The sequence below is a fragment of the Dipodomys ordii genome, unplaced genomic scaffold (assembly GCF_000151885.1).
Source record: "Dipodomys ordii isolate 6190 unplaced genomic scaffold, Dord_2.0 Scaffold154, whole genome shotgun sequence".
In the NCBI taxonomy this organism is placed as follows: domain Eukaryota; kingdom Metazoa; phylum Chordata; class Mammalia; order Rodentia; family Heteromyidae; genus Dipodomys; species Dipodomys ordii.
In genome coordinates, this window is record NW_012267370.1 from 855,546 (window position 1) to 871,219 (window position 15,674).

Sequence of the window (15,674 nt, forward strand, 5' to 3'; positions counted from 1 at the left end):
AGCAAAAAAGAAAAAAGCTGGAAGTGGTGCTGTGGCTCAAGTGGTAGAGTGCTAGCCTTGAGCTGAAGAGCTGAGGGACAGTGCCCAGACCCAGAGTTCAGGCCCCATGACCGGACCCCCCCCCCAAAAAAAGAAAGAAAGAAACCATTATTATTATTATTGCCAGTCCTAGGGCTTGAACTCAAGGCCTAGCCCTTGTCCCTGAGCTTCTTTTGCTCAAGGCTAGCACTCGACCACTTGAGCCACAGCACCACATCCAGCTTTTTCTGTGTATGTGGTACTGAGGAATTGAACCCAGGGCTTCATGCAGACTAGGCAAGCACTCTGCCACTAAGCCACATTTCCAGACATCATTATTATTTTCTAATTTTATTATTATTTTTTATTATTTTTAAGCATTTGTGCAAAGGAGATTCAATCCAACATATCATTTTATGAGTATAATACATCTTGATCAATGTCACCCCTTTAGTAGTCATCATTATTGATTCTCTTAGTTTAATAAGAGGGCTTCTCCTTGTATCCCCTATGGTCCTGGCTTGTATCTTCCCCTACCTTCCCATAGGCTTACATGGTTTCGGAAGGAGTGAGCTCGGATGGGATCCTCAGCCGCCAGGGACACACTGCTAAGGATGATGAACACCAAGATAAGATTGGTGAAGATGTGATGATGGATGAGGGTGTGGCAGGCCTTCCTCAACCTGAGGAGTACGGAAAGGGCTGTGGTTAGATGCTGGGACCACAGTGGTGGCTGAGATAGCCCAAGTGATACAGCAGGGCCCCTTTGCAGCCTCAGTAGCTCCCTGGATCTCCACCTGCCCTGCCCTCTCCTGCCTTGCTCACATTGCTGCTCCCAACACTCACGGGTTGGTTTGGCTGAGGCAGAAAAAGGCACTGCCCTCAGGGATGGGTACCACTTTCTCCTTGGGTACAACTTCCTGGAGGAGTTCCACACGCCCTGCACCTTCTTCCTCCTCCTCCTCCTCCTCTTCTTCTTCTTCTTCCTCCACGCCAGGCACTGGACAAAGAAGCAAAAAGAAAATTCATTGAGAGGACTTGATGTAAAGTAATTGGAATGGTGCTTGTCATGTGGCAAATTCTTGCTGTTCCCTGGCAGAATGGCAGCTGCTTGGGAAAGGGATCTTAGTCTATTTGGTTTAATGCTATGTGCCCAGCCCAGAGAACAGTGTCTGGGACCCTGGCCAGTGAATGTTGTATATGCACATATTTTGGTAACAAAGGTTCTGAGAACCAGGTGCTGGTGGTATCTAGCTTGAGACCCAAGGATCTTGGTTTGAAGCCAGCCTAGGCAGACAGATCTCTGAGACTCTTCTCTCCCATTAACCAGCAAAAAAGCTGGAAGTAGAGATGTGACTCAAGTGGTAGCAAGCCAGCCTTGAGTGGAAAAAGGCATGTGAGACCCTGAGGTCTAGCCCTAGTATCCAGCGCAAACTTTTTTTTTAAAAAAAAAAGCTCTGAGGAGTTGTGTAGTAAAACAAAAATTATCTTCTTCTTTTTTTTAAAATTATCTTCTTTAACCTCAATGTTTAAAAGTGTTGATGACTACACACTAAGCCTGTGTATTTTTTTTCAGGATCATCTTTTCATGTTGGAGATGGAATACAAACTCTTCTACATGTCAAACAAGCACTCTGCTATTGAGTTACACCTTTATCCTATTTTTGTGCCAGTCCTGGGCTTGGGTGTTGCCCCTGTGCTTTTTGTGCTCAAGGCCAGCACTTTACCACTTGAGCCACAGCTCCACTTCCAGCTCTTTTTGTAGTTAACTGGAGGTAAGAGTCTCACAGACTTTCCTGCCTGGGATGGCTTTGAACTATGATCCTTAGATCTCAGCCTCCGGAGTAGCTAGGATTATAGACATGAGCCACTTGGTGCCTAGCAGTCCTTTTTTTTTTTTTTGAGACAGGTTCTTGCTATGTAGCCCAAGTTGGCCTTGAACTCAAGATCCTCCTGTCTCTAATTCATAACTGCTGGAATTGTAGGTATAAGCCACCATACTTGGTGCCTTCAGAATGATCTTGGAAAAAGTTGTTCCCCTGAGAGGAGGGTGTTTGTGGTCAGGAGCTATCTGCCTGGGTTCTATTCTGAAGACCCCACATACCCTCCACCTATCTACTTGCCTGCTCCTTCACTCTTTGCATCATTCCCTTCTTCCTTCTCCCCATCAGGGACCTGAAGAGAGGAAGATGGGAGTTATTCATGTCGGGGAAAATATATAGGATGCATGGGAGGAATTCAATAATGGAAAATGGCTTAGGCAGAGGATAGGTATTAAAGCCACACACAGAGACAGGTTTGGGGGAAGGGAAATGTTGGCAGAGCCCAGTCTTCTAACTCACCAACCCGCCATTCTCCTTGGGGGCATTCCCTTCACTGCTCTTCTCTCTGTGTGAAGAAATTGGGGAGGAGGTGAATGCTGCAGATATTAGCAGATGGGCAAAGTTTGGAGAGGTCATTATGAGCAGAATAGACGTTTTGTTGGGTTCCCTACAACATTCCCACCTCCACTCTTAACACACACACCCCTCACCCCGCAATCTGTTTTCACAGCATGTAAAATCCTGTCTTCTACATTCCTCTTCTAATACAACCTTCCCTTGCTCCCCTCCCCCAACCAAGAGCAAAAAGCCAAAGTCTTGGACTGAAAGCCACCAGGAAGAAGGAATGGAGTGAACAAAGAGGAGGATAGTAGGAGCTGAGGGTCAATCATAGGGAGACCAAAGGGCATTCTGGGCCAAAGTGAGAGTTTGAAATTTTTTTTCCTTTCAGTACTGGGGATTGAACTCAAGGCTTTGTGCTTGCTAAGCACATTTGAACTATGCCTCTGGTTCTCATTACTTATTTTTTTTTGTGCCAGAATTTGAGTTTGAAGTCATGTTCTAGATGTTATCCCTTAGCTCAAAGTTGGCCCTCTATCATTTGAGCCACAGCTTCACTTCTGCCTTTTTGTTGATTAACTGGAAATAAGAATCTTACAGGCTAGGTGCTGATGTCTATAATCCCAGCTACTCAGGAGGCTGACATCTGAGGATCACAGTTATAAGCCAACCCCGTTGGAAGAGCTGAAGATTCTTATCTCCAAATTAACCACCAAAAAGCTAGAAGTGTAGCTGTAGCTCAAGTGGTAGAGCACTAGTCATGAGTGAAAAAGAATAAGCTCAGGTTCAGCACTCAGGCTGAGTTCAAACCCCAGGACTGGCACAACAAAAAAGAGAGAGTCTCAAAGACTTTCTTACAAAGTCTGGCTTTGAACCACAATCCTCAAATCTTTGCCTCAGCTAAGATTACAAATGTGAGCCATTGGTTTCTGGAATTACTTATATCTAATGTCTATCTAAGTCATATACTCATGTTTGTGTTTTTGCAATCAAATCTTAACTCCTGAAAAGGTAAGGTATGTGTCTATTTTGACCCCTGCACTCTCTGTAGTATCTGCAATGGGTCCCGGCACAAAGTAATTGCTTAAGAAATGCCTGTTCAGCACAGATGTCCTACAGCAGATTAGTGGATCAAAATATGTAGTACCTATATACAGTGGAATTTCACACAGCCATTAGAGCAATAGTATGTCATTTTCAGGGAAATGGACGACCTAGAACAAATCATGTTAAGTAAGGTAATCTAAGCTCAGAAGACAGATGGTGCATGTTTTCCCTCACGTGTGGAAGCTCGATCAAAAATACACCAGGCTAGCCGGGCGCTGGTGGCTCACACCTGTAATCCTAGCTACTCAGGAGGCTGAGATCTGAGGAGCGTGGTTCAAAGCCAGCCCGGGCAGGAGAGACCGTGAGACTCCTATCTCCAATAAACCACCAGGAAACCGGAAGTGGCGCTGTAGCTCAAGTGGTAGAGCGCTCGCCTTGAGCTGAAGAGCTGAGGGACAGCGCCCACGCCCAGATTTCAAGCCCCACGACCGACCAAAAAAAAAATACACCAGGACATGATAAATTATACAGGACTCTAGACATTCACGCACAGTGAAAGCAGAGGAGGGTACTTTAGGAGAGGCACAAAAAGGTGCAATGCCTATGTGCACCTGATTATACAAAATAATATTTTTCAAAATGAACTCCAGGAAATGGAAACAAGAGGGTTTTTTTCTTTGTTTCTGTTTCTTGTTTGTACATTTGTCTTTTGTCTTGTTTGTACATTTATCTGTCCTTGAAAGGGTAAGTGGAGGCACAGAAATGGAGGGACAAAGGGTGAACAAGTGGATATTGGATACTATGTTGAAAATGAACTGTATAACTTGTGGGTGGAGATGGGAGGGAACAACTGGGATAGAACGAGAGAAGGGATGATATTGACCCAAAAAGAAATGTATTCATGACCTGATTTATGTACCTGTGACCCCTCTGTACATCACCTTTATAATAACATTAAAAATTAAAAAAGAAAAAAAATACCTGTTGAATAAATGAGTGCTAGAAACTTGTATGTGAAAGTGGAGATTACTAGGGTGATTAGAGTTATCTCTGGTGGTGTGGGATGTGTGTGAGGCTCCCTAGTCAGGGAAAGACCGTTTTGGAGGCAAAGCCAGAGCTCACCTGCCCTTGTCCTTGGTAGTGCCTGCATCCCCGCTGGCCAAGTTATCCACAGCAATGGCAAGAAACACATTCAACAAGATATCTTGGATGAGCTCAGGCTGCAAAGATGGGAGCCTCATTGCAGACTTCCAAGGACCCCCCTACCTACTCCCCAGCCCACTCCCAGCCAGCTCCTCAGAGCTCCAAGGATACAGTTTCCACAGATGAAGAGAATGATGAAATAGACGCACACCAGCATCCCTGGGAAGAAGGGGCCACCGTAGGCCATGATACCATCATACATAACCACGTTCCAGTCCTCTCCTGTCAGGATCTGGGAGTGGATGAAGAGTCACCACGAAGCTTGTTGGGACCTTCTGTAATTCCATGACACCCCTTCCCACCTCCCAACATACTCATCTCTGAGTCTCTAGGCTTCACCTGAAAGACAGTGAGGAGAGCCTGGGGGAAGGTGTCAAAAGTGCTTCGCTTGGTGTGTGTCTGGTCAAAGTTGAACTTGCCCCCAAACAGTTGCATGCCAAGCAGGGAGAAGATGATGATAAATAGGAAGAGGAGAAGCAGTAAGGATGCAATGGATTTCATGGAGTTGAGCAGGGATGCCACTAGATTGCTCAGAGATGCCCAGTGCCTGCAGCAGGGATATACAGGGCAGAGCTGGCATCCTATCTACTGACAACCAAGAGCCAGGGTAGTGTTCCTGAGTCAATGGGAAGTTGGGCACTAGTGGTTCATGCTTGTAATCCTAGCTACTCAGGAGGCTGAAATCAGAGGATCACAGTTCAAAGCCAGCCTAGGCAGTAAAGTCTGAGATTCTTATCTCCAATTAACCACCAAAAAACTGGAAGTGGAGCTGTGGCTCAAGTGGTAGAGCAACAACCTTGAGTGAAAAAGCCAAACAAAAGCATGAAACCTTGAGTTCAAGCCCCTGTATTGGCTCATGCACACAAAAGTAAAAAGTAAAGTAGTCTGTGGAGTCAAGGTTAGAGGTGATTTTTAGGCTGGAGTGTGGTGAGAGTGAAAAATGAGGGAACCCTAATGGTTGTCATGAGAGATGAGATTAGGATGCAGGTGTAGCTGGAAATTGATACAGCTAGAATTGGGTTTCAAGTTGGGACTGAGCTGTGGATGGGATAGTTGTTTGGAGGTGTGCAGATTTGGGATTGGATATGGAGCTGGGATAAGGTTGTGGTAGAGACTTCGTCTAGGAGATGAGATGAGAAGAGGTTGGGGGCTGAGGCAGGAAATGCACCTGGAGATAGGGTGAATGTTAGAAAGGAGGGATTTGTTTGAGGTCTGAGAATGGCATTGTACTTAGTAGTGATGGTTGAGTCTGGGAGTTAGGGATGAGGTGAGAAGGTGGGCTGGGCTTAGAACTGGATAGTAGGGTTGGAAATAGACCTGAGAGTGATGCACATTGGGGAGTTAGGGGTTAGAGAAGGTGTTATGCTTTGGGGGTTGGGGATCAGTATGGAGTTGAGTTTGAATATAGCCTTGAGAATAATGTTGGAGCCAGGCATTGAGGTTGAGGAAGGGGATGGAAATGTAGTAGATTTTTCCTAATGGACTCTACTCTTCCCAAGGGGAGAAACTTTCACTTATTTTTTATTTTTTATTGTCAGTCGTGGGGCTTGAACTCGGTCTGGGCACTGTCCCTGAGCTCTTCAGCTGAAGGCTAGTGATCTACCATTTGAGCCACAGTGCCACTTCTGGTTTTGTGGTGGTTAATTGGAGATAAGAGTCTCACGGACTTTCCTTGCTGAGCTGGCTTTGAACTTCAATCCTCAAATCTCAGCTTCTTGAGTAGCTAGGATTACAGACCTGAGCCTTATTTATTTATTTATTTTTGTGTGCCAGTATTGGGACTTGAACTTAAGGGCTCAAGTCTTGCTTAATTCTTCTTTCTTATCAAGTCTGTCACTCTAGCATTCAAGCCACATTTTAACTTCTAGCTTTATTTTCTGGCTGATCGGAGATGTCTCTGGAATTTGCCTAGGCTGGCTTCAAATTTTGATCCTCAGATCTCAGCCTTCCTGAATAGCTAGGATTACAGATGTGACTTACCGGCACCTGGCTGAAGTTAGGAACTCGTGTCTGCTTTGATTCCTGGTGTTTCCCTAGGGCATAGACCCAGCACGCAGTAGGTGCTTAGTGTGTGTTTGCTAAATGAATGGTGAGGCAGATAAAATTCTCACTGGAGATGAGATATGGCAAAGCAGCCTGCCTACGGATTTGTATTTGGGGACCTAGTCTCCCCTCCCCTGAGTACACACCTGGTGACCTTAAAGATCCTGAGGAGACGCACACATCGGAGCACTGAGATGCCAAGGGGCTGCATGGCCCCCACTTCCACCAAGGTGGTCTCCAGGATGCCCCCGCAGACCACGAAGCAGTCAAAACGGTTGAAGAAGGAGGAGACATAGACAGAGGGCCCCAGACCATACAGCTTGAGGAGCATCTCCACGGTGAACAGACAGAGCAACACTTTGTTGGCATACTCTGTTGGGAGAGTGGCTGGGTAACTAGGCTGACCAGCTTCTGGGGTTATATGGGGAGAGTAGGGGTCATGGATGATCTTGGGGTAACCAGTATCAGGCTAGCCACAAGCTGGAGGTGGGGGGTGGGTGGGTCAGGCTTGGAAGGGCCTAGAGCTGGGGCAAGGAGCAGAGGTGGGCTTGGAGTCAGTGAGCTTCTGGGAGTTCAGGAAACCTTCAACTCAAGGGTTATGTTTTTCAGGTATGATGCTTGAACTCAAGGCCTGGGCATTGTCCTAGGGGTTTTATTTATTTATTTTTCAAAGCTAGCACTCTACCACTTGAGACACATCTCCACTTCTTGGTGCTTAAAGAGTCTCAGGGGCTTTTCTACCCTGGCTGGCTTTGAACTGTGTTCCCTGCATTTCAGCCTCTTGAGATTTGTGAGGTGGGAGCCACCTAGAGGTGGCTTTCCTTTAACTTTATCTCCATCTTTTTATCTTGTATTTTTTGTACAGGAGATGAATCCCAGAGCCTGATGCATGCTAACCACATGAACTACTGAATTGTACTCCCAGCCTTGAGTCCAAAGTTTTTTTGGGACTGAGGCTGGCTTAAGGGCTGGAGGTACAAACAAGCTCAGTAATCAGGTTTAGGGATCCTAATGAATAACATTACTTATTAAACATTCACTTACATATACAGCATTAATTTTATGGGAAGCCATGTGACACACTAAGCACTTTCCATTTGAAGCCACTTAATTCATATTGTGGATGAGGGAACTGAAGCACAGAAGAGTTAGCTTGCTAGCATATCATAATGTTAGGAGCTTGGATTCTTGGGCTAGAGTGCTTGGGTTCTAATTTCAGGTCTGCTTCTCAACAAGCTGAGTCTCAGGACTTAATCCTCCAGCATCTTGGTGATCAGTACCTTGACTCTTAATTCACACAAGATTGTAGTGAAGAGTTGAGGCATGTGAAATGCTGAGAAGAGAGCTTTATGCATACAGCAAGTGTCATCTATGAGTGTAGGTGACATGGTAGGATGGGACAGGCTAATGTTTCTGCATTTATGCTAGCAGGAAGACAGTGTGCTATGTGACTCCCTAGACAATACTAGATTTGAACTTGTAGAGTGGAGGAAGCAGGGGGTAGGAGAGGGAGTAGACAGGCTGAGGGAGCACCTTGGGTCTGGGTGAGCCATAGGGGTTGTCCATGGTGCTCTGAGGCGATGGTCAGTGTGTTGAGGAAGACAAGCAGCAGTACGGCCCAGTAGCAGGCATTGGATTTCACAGCTCGTCGGCAACGAGCTCGGAGGCCCCGGTTGGCTCTGCGGAGGCGGCGGCTGGTAGGAAGAAAGTCCACCATTGAGATCACCTACATAAGCCTGGGGAGCCCAGGTCAGGGAGAACTTGGCAGCAGGAAGGGTCTCAGTCACAGGACCAAGGAGTTATGAGACTTTACCAACTCACCAAACTCTGGTTTTCATGATCTTGTTTCTAGAAAAGAAGAGGAGAGGTAGCTGTAATAAAGGGATGAAAAGGATCTGCAGATGGGCCTAGGGACTGAGATCAAGGTTTGAGACTAAAGCAAGGACTAGGGTCAGGGTCTGGGCTGGCCAGGGCTCAACGGCTGGAGGTCCTCACAGGCAGCGTGTACAACTGTCCAGAGTCCCTTCTTCTTCATCCTCATCTCCTGGGGTGTCTGCCATTGAACCGGTGTCACTGGCTGGGAGGCTGGCTGTGGGTAAAGTGAAGACAAAGGTCAAGACCTGAAAACCCTAGGTCCTGCTTTTACTTTTTCTCCTCTTCCTGCCCATCTCTGGCTGGGCCCACACCATGGCTGCTGGTAGAGTGGGTTGAGCGAGTGGAGTGACTAAACCAGCGCAGACGTCCACGCCTCCTATTGGTCAGCTCAGATAATTGTGGCCCTGTGGAGACAAAAAAGGAAATTGAGGAGGATAACCTGAGATAGAGTTAGGACTATGTCTAGAGGAGGGGGTGCTATAGGGAATATTTGCATCTGAATCTTGGTATTCTGAGCTAGAACTGGGTGTGAAGTCTAGAGGTATAGTTTGACTCTCAGGTAGCATTCAGGAGGGTGGGCTACATCTGGGGCAGGAATGGAGTAGGGAATGAGCCAGCTTGGGGTTGCCTACGATGGCCAGCTCGGCCCTCTTCGGCCATAGAACCAAAGTTGCCCTCTGTTGAGGGGTCCTCAAGGTCTAGCTCCTCAGCCTGTGTGATCCAGTCCAAGTAGCCTCTCAAGTCCTCTTCCATCTGCTGCTTCTCTCGAAGCTTCTGGAAGTCACCTCGTGCTTTTGCCTTCTCTCTCTCCTTGGAGAACTCCCTGGAGGAGGTGAAAGAGTACGTGAGGGAGCCACCTCAGTACCCTCACCTTCACTACATGAGCCTCCTATGGGTTCCTCGAATGTATCAAACATATTCTAGCCTCTAAGCCTTTGCATTAGCTGTTCCTGTTGCTTGGGAGGCAATGTCCTGAAATAGTTACATAGCCCACTCCCTCAACTTTGCCTCATTTATACTCAATATGACTCAGTGGTTGGGTGCTTGCTTAGCATGCATGAGGTCCTGGGTTCAATTCCTCAGTACCATATAAACAAACAAAAAAAACCAACAAAAAACATGTTCTCAGTGAAAACTGTTCTGGTGCCTGGCTTCCCCCCACCTCTCACTCTCTTGCTCTCTCTTTCCCTCCCTCCCTTTCTTTCATTTTCTTTATTTCTCTCCTTCTGCCCTTCCCTCTTTCCTTTCTTTCTTTCCTTCCTTCCTTCCTCTCTCCTTCCTTCCTCCCTTTAGTCCTGGGGCTTGAACTCAGGGCCTGGGTGTGGTCCCTGAACTTTTTTGCTCCAAGCTAGCACTCTACCACTTGAACCACACTCTTCTGGATTAGTCTCCCTGAATTTCTTGCCCAGGTTGGCTTTGAACCATGATGCTCAGATCTCAGCCTTCTGAGTAGCTAGGATTACAGGCATGAGCCACTGGTAACCAGCTCCTGTTACATTCTTTTGCTATGTTTGTGCTAGTACTCGGCTTGAACTCGGGGCCTTGAGCACTCATTTAGCTTTTTCACTCAAGGCTGGAGCTCTACCACTTGAACCTTATCTCCATTTCTGGCTTTTTGCCAATTAATTGGGGATAAGAATTTCACTAACTTTTCTGTCTAGGTGGCTTTAAACCAAAATCCTTGGACCTCAGCCTCCTGAGTAGCTAGTATTACAGGCATGATCTACCACTGTCTGGCTCTCCTATTATATTACTTCTAGAGCCAGTCCTGGGACTTGAACTCAGGGCCTAGGTGCTGTCCTTGAGGTTTTTTTTTGCACAAGGCTAGTGTTTCACCATTTGAGACACAGCTCTATTTTGGTTTTCTGGTGGTTAAGTGGAGATGAGTCTCGTAGACTTTTCTGCCCAGGCTGGCTTTGAACCGCAATCCTTAGATCTCAGCCTTCTGAGTAGCTAGGACTACAGGTATAAGCCACAGTGTCTGGCCACATATTACATTTTTTGTTGTTGTTGCGGGGCTTGAACTCAAGATGTTGGTGCTGTTCCTGAGCTCTTTCGCTCAAGGCTAGCACTCTACTACTTTGACTCACAGCTTTACTTCCAGTTTTTGAGTGGTTAAATGGAGACAAAAGGCTCATGAAGATTTTTCTGCAGGGGCTTGTTTTGAACTATGATCATCAGATCTCAGCCTCTTGAGTAGCTAGGATTATAGGCATGAGTTGCTGGTGCCAAGTCCCTATTACATTCTTAAAACAGTTTCTTCCATAGTAGATGTTCAAAATTAAATGAAGGAGCATTTCAGAATGTTTTTGAACAGATGGGGGTGTAGCTTAGTGGTAGAGCTCTTGCCTAGCATGCATAAGAAAAAAAATTAACAAACTTCTTACGAGATTGATTTTAAAAATGCCTAGGAGTTTTCTGACATACAAAAAGAAGCAGAGTTTTTGGAATGTGGCTCGGTGGTAGAGTGCTTGCCTCTCATGCATGAAGCCCTGGGTTCAATTCCTCAATACCACATCAACAGAAAAATCTAGAAGTGATGCTGTGGCTCAAGTGGTAGAGTTCTAGCTTGAGCAAAAGAAGCTCAGACACAGGCCTGAGCTCAGGCCTTAGGACTGGCAAAAAAAAAAAAAGCAAAGGAAAGGGCTGTAATGGGGAGGGGACTGCAGAAGTGGAAAGATAGAATGTCTAGGCTTCTCACCCACTCAGGACACCAAGCACAAGGTTGAGGACGAAGAAGGACCCAAAGATGACAAGGCTGACGAAGTACACCCAGGGTAGCTCATAACCCATAGCATCCTGCATCTGGAAAGAGACAGCATACTTCCCTCAGGGAATATAGACAGCCCACCTGAACTGAAGAGGAAGGCAGGTTCCCCTTTTGAACTGTGTGCTTGCTTGTTCGTCTCACCCAGTAGAGTACATCAGTCCAGCCTTCCATGGTGATGCACTGAAAGACGGTCAGCATGGCAAAGAAGAAGTTGTCAAAGTTGGTGATGCCACCATTGGGCCCAGGCCAGCGCCCTCGGCACTCAGTCTGGTTCAACATGCACACCCGACCAGAGCCTGAAGATGCACAAGGTGATGGATCCTCTTCTGCCTCTACATCTATGGGAAAAGTGGAGGTCAAGGCTATAAAGCATGGCCACTAGCAGGCTATGAGAAGAGAGTTCCTGGTATTCAGGAGCCCCTCACAGAAAGTTTGACTCAGAAGCCCCAGGTACTGGTATATCATGCCTGTAATCCTAGTTACTCTGGATGCTGAGATCTAAGGATCAAGGTTCAAAGCCAGCCCAGGCAAGAAAGTCCATGAGACTCTTATCTCCAATTAACCACCAGAAAATTGGAAGTGGCACTGTGGCTCAAAGTGGCAGAGGGCTAGCCTTGAGCAAAGAGAGCTCAGGGACAGTGCCCAGGCCCCAACTTCATGCCCCATGGCAACAACAAAAAGAAAGAAAAAGAAAGTTTGACTGAGGAGCCTAGAGTTTCCTACGGCATAGACAACCCATAGCTCCACCTCTGGAGCTAAATTCTCCTTGGGAAAGCTGAGAATATCACCAGTAGGGATCTGCTGGGCACTGGTGGTTCACACTTGTAATCCTAGTTACTCAGGAGTCTGAGATCAGAGAATCTTGGTTTGAAGCAAGCTCAAGCAGACAAATCTGAGAGACTCTTATTTCAAACTAACCAGCAAAAAATCTGTTAAGTGGAGGGAAGTGGAGGTGTGGTTCAAGTAGTGGAGTGCCACTCTTAAGAAGAAAAATCTAAGCAAGGGTGTGAGGCCATAGATTTCAAGTCCCAGTACGGATGTGCATGCATACACACACACACACACACACACACACACACACACACACACACATCACTCTAATGGTGTGAAGCATGCACATAGACCATGGAGTATTGTGAATTTCAAGAGTCTACTGAGGGTAGAGCTTGAACTGAAGCCAAGATAAAGGGTCAGTTGTGAAGGAGGTAGTCTTAGCTGCAGAGCAGGGTCTTGGTTACTATTTGAGTTGTATCTCCAGCTCTGCTTTTTGCTGGTTATTTTGGAGATACTCTAGTGAACTTTTCTGTCTGGCCTGACCTCAATCACTGATCCTCTAGAGCTAAGCCTCCTGAGTAACTAGGGCCTGAACCACTTGTGCTTGGTTTAGAGCAAAGTCCTCAATATAGGGGTGAGGCTTAGCTATCCATGGGTAGCCTGATGTGTGTGCGTGTGCGTGTGCATGTGTGTGTGTGTGTAAATCTTGTGAATTTCAGTGTGTTTCCTTCAAAGAAGTTGTTAGGATTCAAGGATGGTGAGCTGACTGACCAGATCCCAGGAAGTAACACGTCTTGTGCATGCGTCCAAGGAACAGCTCCAATCCAATAATGGCATAAATGATAATGACGAAGAGCACCAGCAGTGCGATGTGCAGCAGAGGCACTAGTGCCTTCATGATGGAGTTGAGAACTATGTGCAGACCTATGGGGAGGCAAACGTGGGTCAGCACAGCCGTGGGGCTGTGTCAGCCCCACCTTCACCCCCAACCAAGAGAAGCCTGCCACTTACTCGGGACTCCAGACACCAGTCTCAGTGGCCGCAGCACCCTAAATGCCCGTAAAGCTTTCACATCGAAGCCCCCTGGCTTCCCCCCAGTATGTGGGGCATCGCCTGGTCGCCCAGGTCCCTGTTCCAGCAGCACGCTAAAGAGCCTGATGGTGAAGCATGGGAAGGGCAGGGAGAAGCTCAGGTTTTGGACGTCTTCTTCATCCCTCCCTTCTCATCAAAAGCACAAATCCATTACTGGAAGAACAAATGACTGTGACTATGCTCATATCCCTAATTCTGGCTAGCGAACAAGATAGTGTCACTTCCCCTGAGCTTGGAACTTTTTTTTTTTTTTTGTCAATCATGGGGCTTGAACTCTGGGCCTGGGCACTATCCCTCAGCTCTTCAGCTCAAGGCTAGCACTCACCACTTGAGCCACAGTTTCACTTTCGGTTTTCTGGTGGTTAATTGGAGATAAAGAGTCTCATGGCCTTTCTTGCCATGGCTGGCTTTGAACCGTGATCCTCAGATCTCAGCCTCCTGAGTAGTTAGGATTACAGGCGTGAGCCACTGGCACCCGGCTTGAGCTTGGAATTTAACGGGGCTAGGGTTAGGAAGTCCCCACTCTCCAAAGATGCGCACCCAACCACGACGATGATGAAGTCGAGTAGATTCCAGCCATTGCGGATATAGGCGCTCGGGTGGAGCACCAGCCCATAGGCTACGATTTTGAGCACAGTCTCCACGGTGAAAATGACCAGGAATACGTATTCCACTTGCTCCTGGAGACAGAGCCAGGGGCGGGAAAGGAAGTCCAGTTATTTGGAGGCAGAGTCAGAGTCCGTTCAGGTTGAAGAAGAAGGCACATATTCTGGAGGGTAGGGTGGGTAGGTCAGAGAGGGGCGGGGATTGGCTGGAAGGCTTGAGGTGTGACTCTAATAGGCTATAATCTGGCCAGGGACCAGGAGGGCGGGACTCACCAGATTGTGGTTGGCAGTGTTGGAGTCGTCCTCTGGGAAGGGGATGTAGACCCCTAGGGCCACACAGTTGGCAAAGATGGTCAGCAAGATGAGGATGTCAAAAGGTCTAGGTAGACACAGTCAAGGACCCAGGCAGAACGGCCTTAAAATACCCATGTTCCCTTGGGGGCCCTTCCCACCTAGTGCTGACCCATGGCTTGTAGATTACTGGTCATGATATTCTGCAATTCTCAAAAGCTTGACTAGAGCTTTGACTTTGACCACCTCTCCCCACTAGTAATCATTCCCAATTCTTGCTTTGCTTTCATCTTTAATTTTTTTTTTTGCCAGTCCTGGGGCTTCAACTCAAGGCCTAGGCACTGTCTCTGAGCTTATTTTGCTAAAGCTAGTGCTCTACCATTTGAGACACAACTCCACTTTAAGCTTTTTAGATGGTTATTTGGAGATAAGAATCTCATGGACTTTCTTTCCTGGGCTGGTTATGAACTGCAATTCTCAGGTAGCCTCCTGAGTAGCTGGGATTACAGGAGTGAGCCACCAGAGTGTAGCATTTGTGAGTATGTGTGTAGTCTAGGTTGGCCTTGAACAGGAAATCCACCTGCTACAATTTCTCAGGAGTTGTAATTACACGCATACAGGTTTGCGATACCATATCTGGTTTAGTACTTGACTCGACCTCTCCCCTCCCCCCCTTTTTTTTGTTGCTCTGTTGGGGATGGAAACCACAGTCGTTTGTTAGGCAAACATTCTACCACTGAATTACTCCCCCATTCCAGGAATTCCCTGTCCCCAGCTTTTGACTCTTGACTCCTGGTGACTTGGCCCCTTTCCATTCCAGTCCTGATCCAATGTTTGATTGTTGGTACGCAGGTGGCCCTTACCCCTGAGGCTTTTAGGATACTTCCATTCCACTATGCTGATGCAGGACCGACGAAGGGGATTGGCTAGAGTGAGGCAGAAGAGTGCTCGAGGTGATCTCTGGGCACTGGCTACTGCCACTGTTTTATGCTTATTGTGTTGTGTCCTTCGCTTAGGAGTCTCTAGGCCTGAGGTCCCACTGATGTCGCCTCCTGTGGCTGGAGGGCCGGGACAAAGCCCCCATTCAGGACCAGGGCCTATCCCATTGGCTGGACTGGGTTCAGAGGTGGTGTCTGTGCAGAGAAACAAAATCATAAGGGGACAGGACATTGAGGCAAGCACAGCTACTTTTTTTTTTTTTTTAGTCAGTCATGGGGCTTGAACTCTGGGCCTGGGCGCTGTCCCTCAGCTCTTACAGCTCAAGGGGAAGCGCTCTACCACTTGAGCCACAGCGCCTCTTCCAGTTTTCTAGTGGTTTACTGGAGATAAGAGTCTCACAGACTTTCCTGCCCAAGCTGGCTTTGAACCGAGATCCTCAGATCTCAGCCTCCTGAGTAGCTAGGATTACAGGCGTGAGCCACCGGTGCCAGTGACATAGCTACTTCTTACTTGATACTAGTCCTCTATCTGAAGGAGGGAGAGAAGAGCATGAAAAATTAGCAGAATTGAGGGGCTGGGAAGCTGGCTCAGTGGTAGAGCGCTTGCCTTGCATGCATGAGGCCCTGGGTTCGATTC

General features: G+C 47.3%; 1 protein-coding gene across 1 annotated transcript in view; it reads right to left on the reverse strand.

The window, feature by feature from the left end:
- Cacna1f (calcium channel, voltage-dependent, L type, alpha 1F subunit) overlaps positions 1 to 15,674 on the reverse strand; it is a 41,076-nt gene that overhangs the window by 21,842 nt on the left and 3,560 nt on the right. The window contains exons 2-21 of the mRNA XM_013032356.1: positions 14,983 to 15,232; positions 14,082 to 14,187; positions 13,744 to 13,883; positions 13,123 to 13,265; positions 12,883 to 13,035; positions 11,479 to 11,675; positions 11,269 to 11,372; positions 9,200 to 9,390; positions 8,879 to 8,971; positions 8,688 to 8,781; positions 8,514 to 8,540; positions 8,226 to 8,386; positions 6,839 to 7,064; positions 4,989 to 5,196; positions 4,761 to 4,881; positions 4,569 to 4,650; positions 2,361 to 2,406; positions 2,142 to 2,193; positions 865 to 1,018; positions 572 to 701 (exon numbers count right to left, since the gene is read on the reverse strand). Of these exons, the coding sequence (XP_012887810.1) occupies positions 572 to 701; positions 865 to 1,018; positions 2,142 to 2,193; positions 2,361 to 2,406; positions 4,569 to 4,650; positions 4,761 to 4,881; positions 4,989 to 5,196; positions 6,839 to 7,064; positions 8,226 to 8,386; positions 8,514 to 8,540; positions 8,688 to 8,781; positions 8,879 to 8,971; positions 9,200 to 9,390; positions 11,269 to 11,372; positions 11,479 to 11,675; positions 12,883 to 13,035; positions 13,123 to 13,265; positions 13,744 to 13,883; positions 14,082 to 14,187; positions 14,983 to 15,232 (2,678 nt within the window). The remainder of the gene's footprint in view (positions 1 to 571; positions 702 to 864; positions 1,019 to 2,141; positions 2,194 to 2,360; positions 2,407 to 4,568; positions 4,651 to 4,760; positions 4,882 to 4,988; positions 5,197 to 6,838; positions 7,065 to 8,225; positions 8,387 to 8,513; positions 8,541 to 8,687; positions 8,782 to 8,878; positions 8,972 to 9,199; positions 9,391 to 11,268; positions 11,373 to 11,478; positions 11,676 to 12,882; positions 13,036 to 13,122; positions 13,266 to 13,743; positions 13,884 to 14,081; positions 14,188 to 14,982; positions 15,233 to 15,674) is intronic.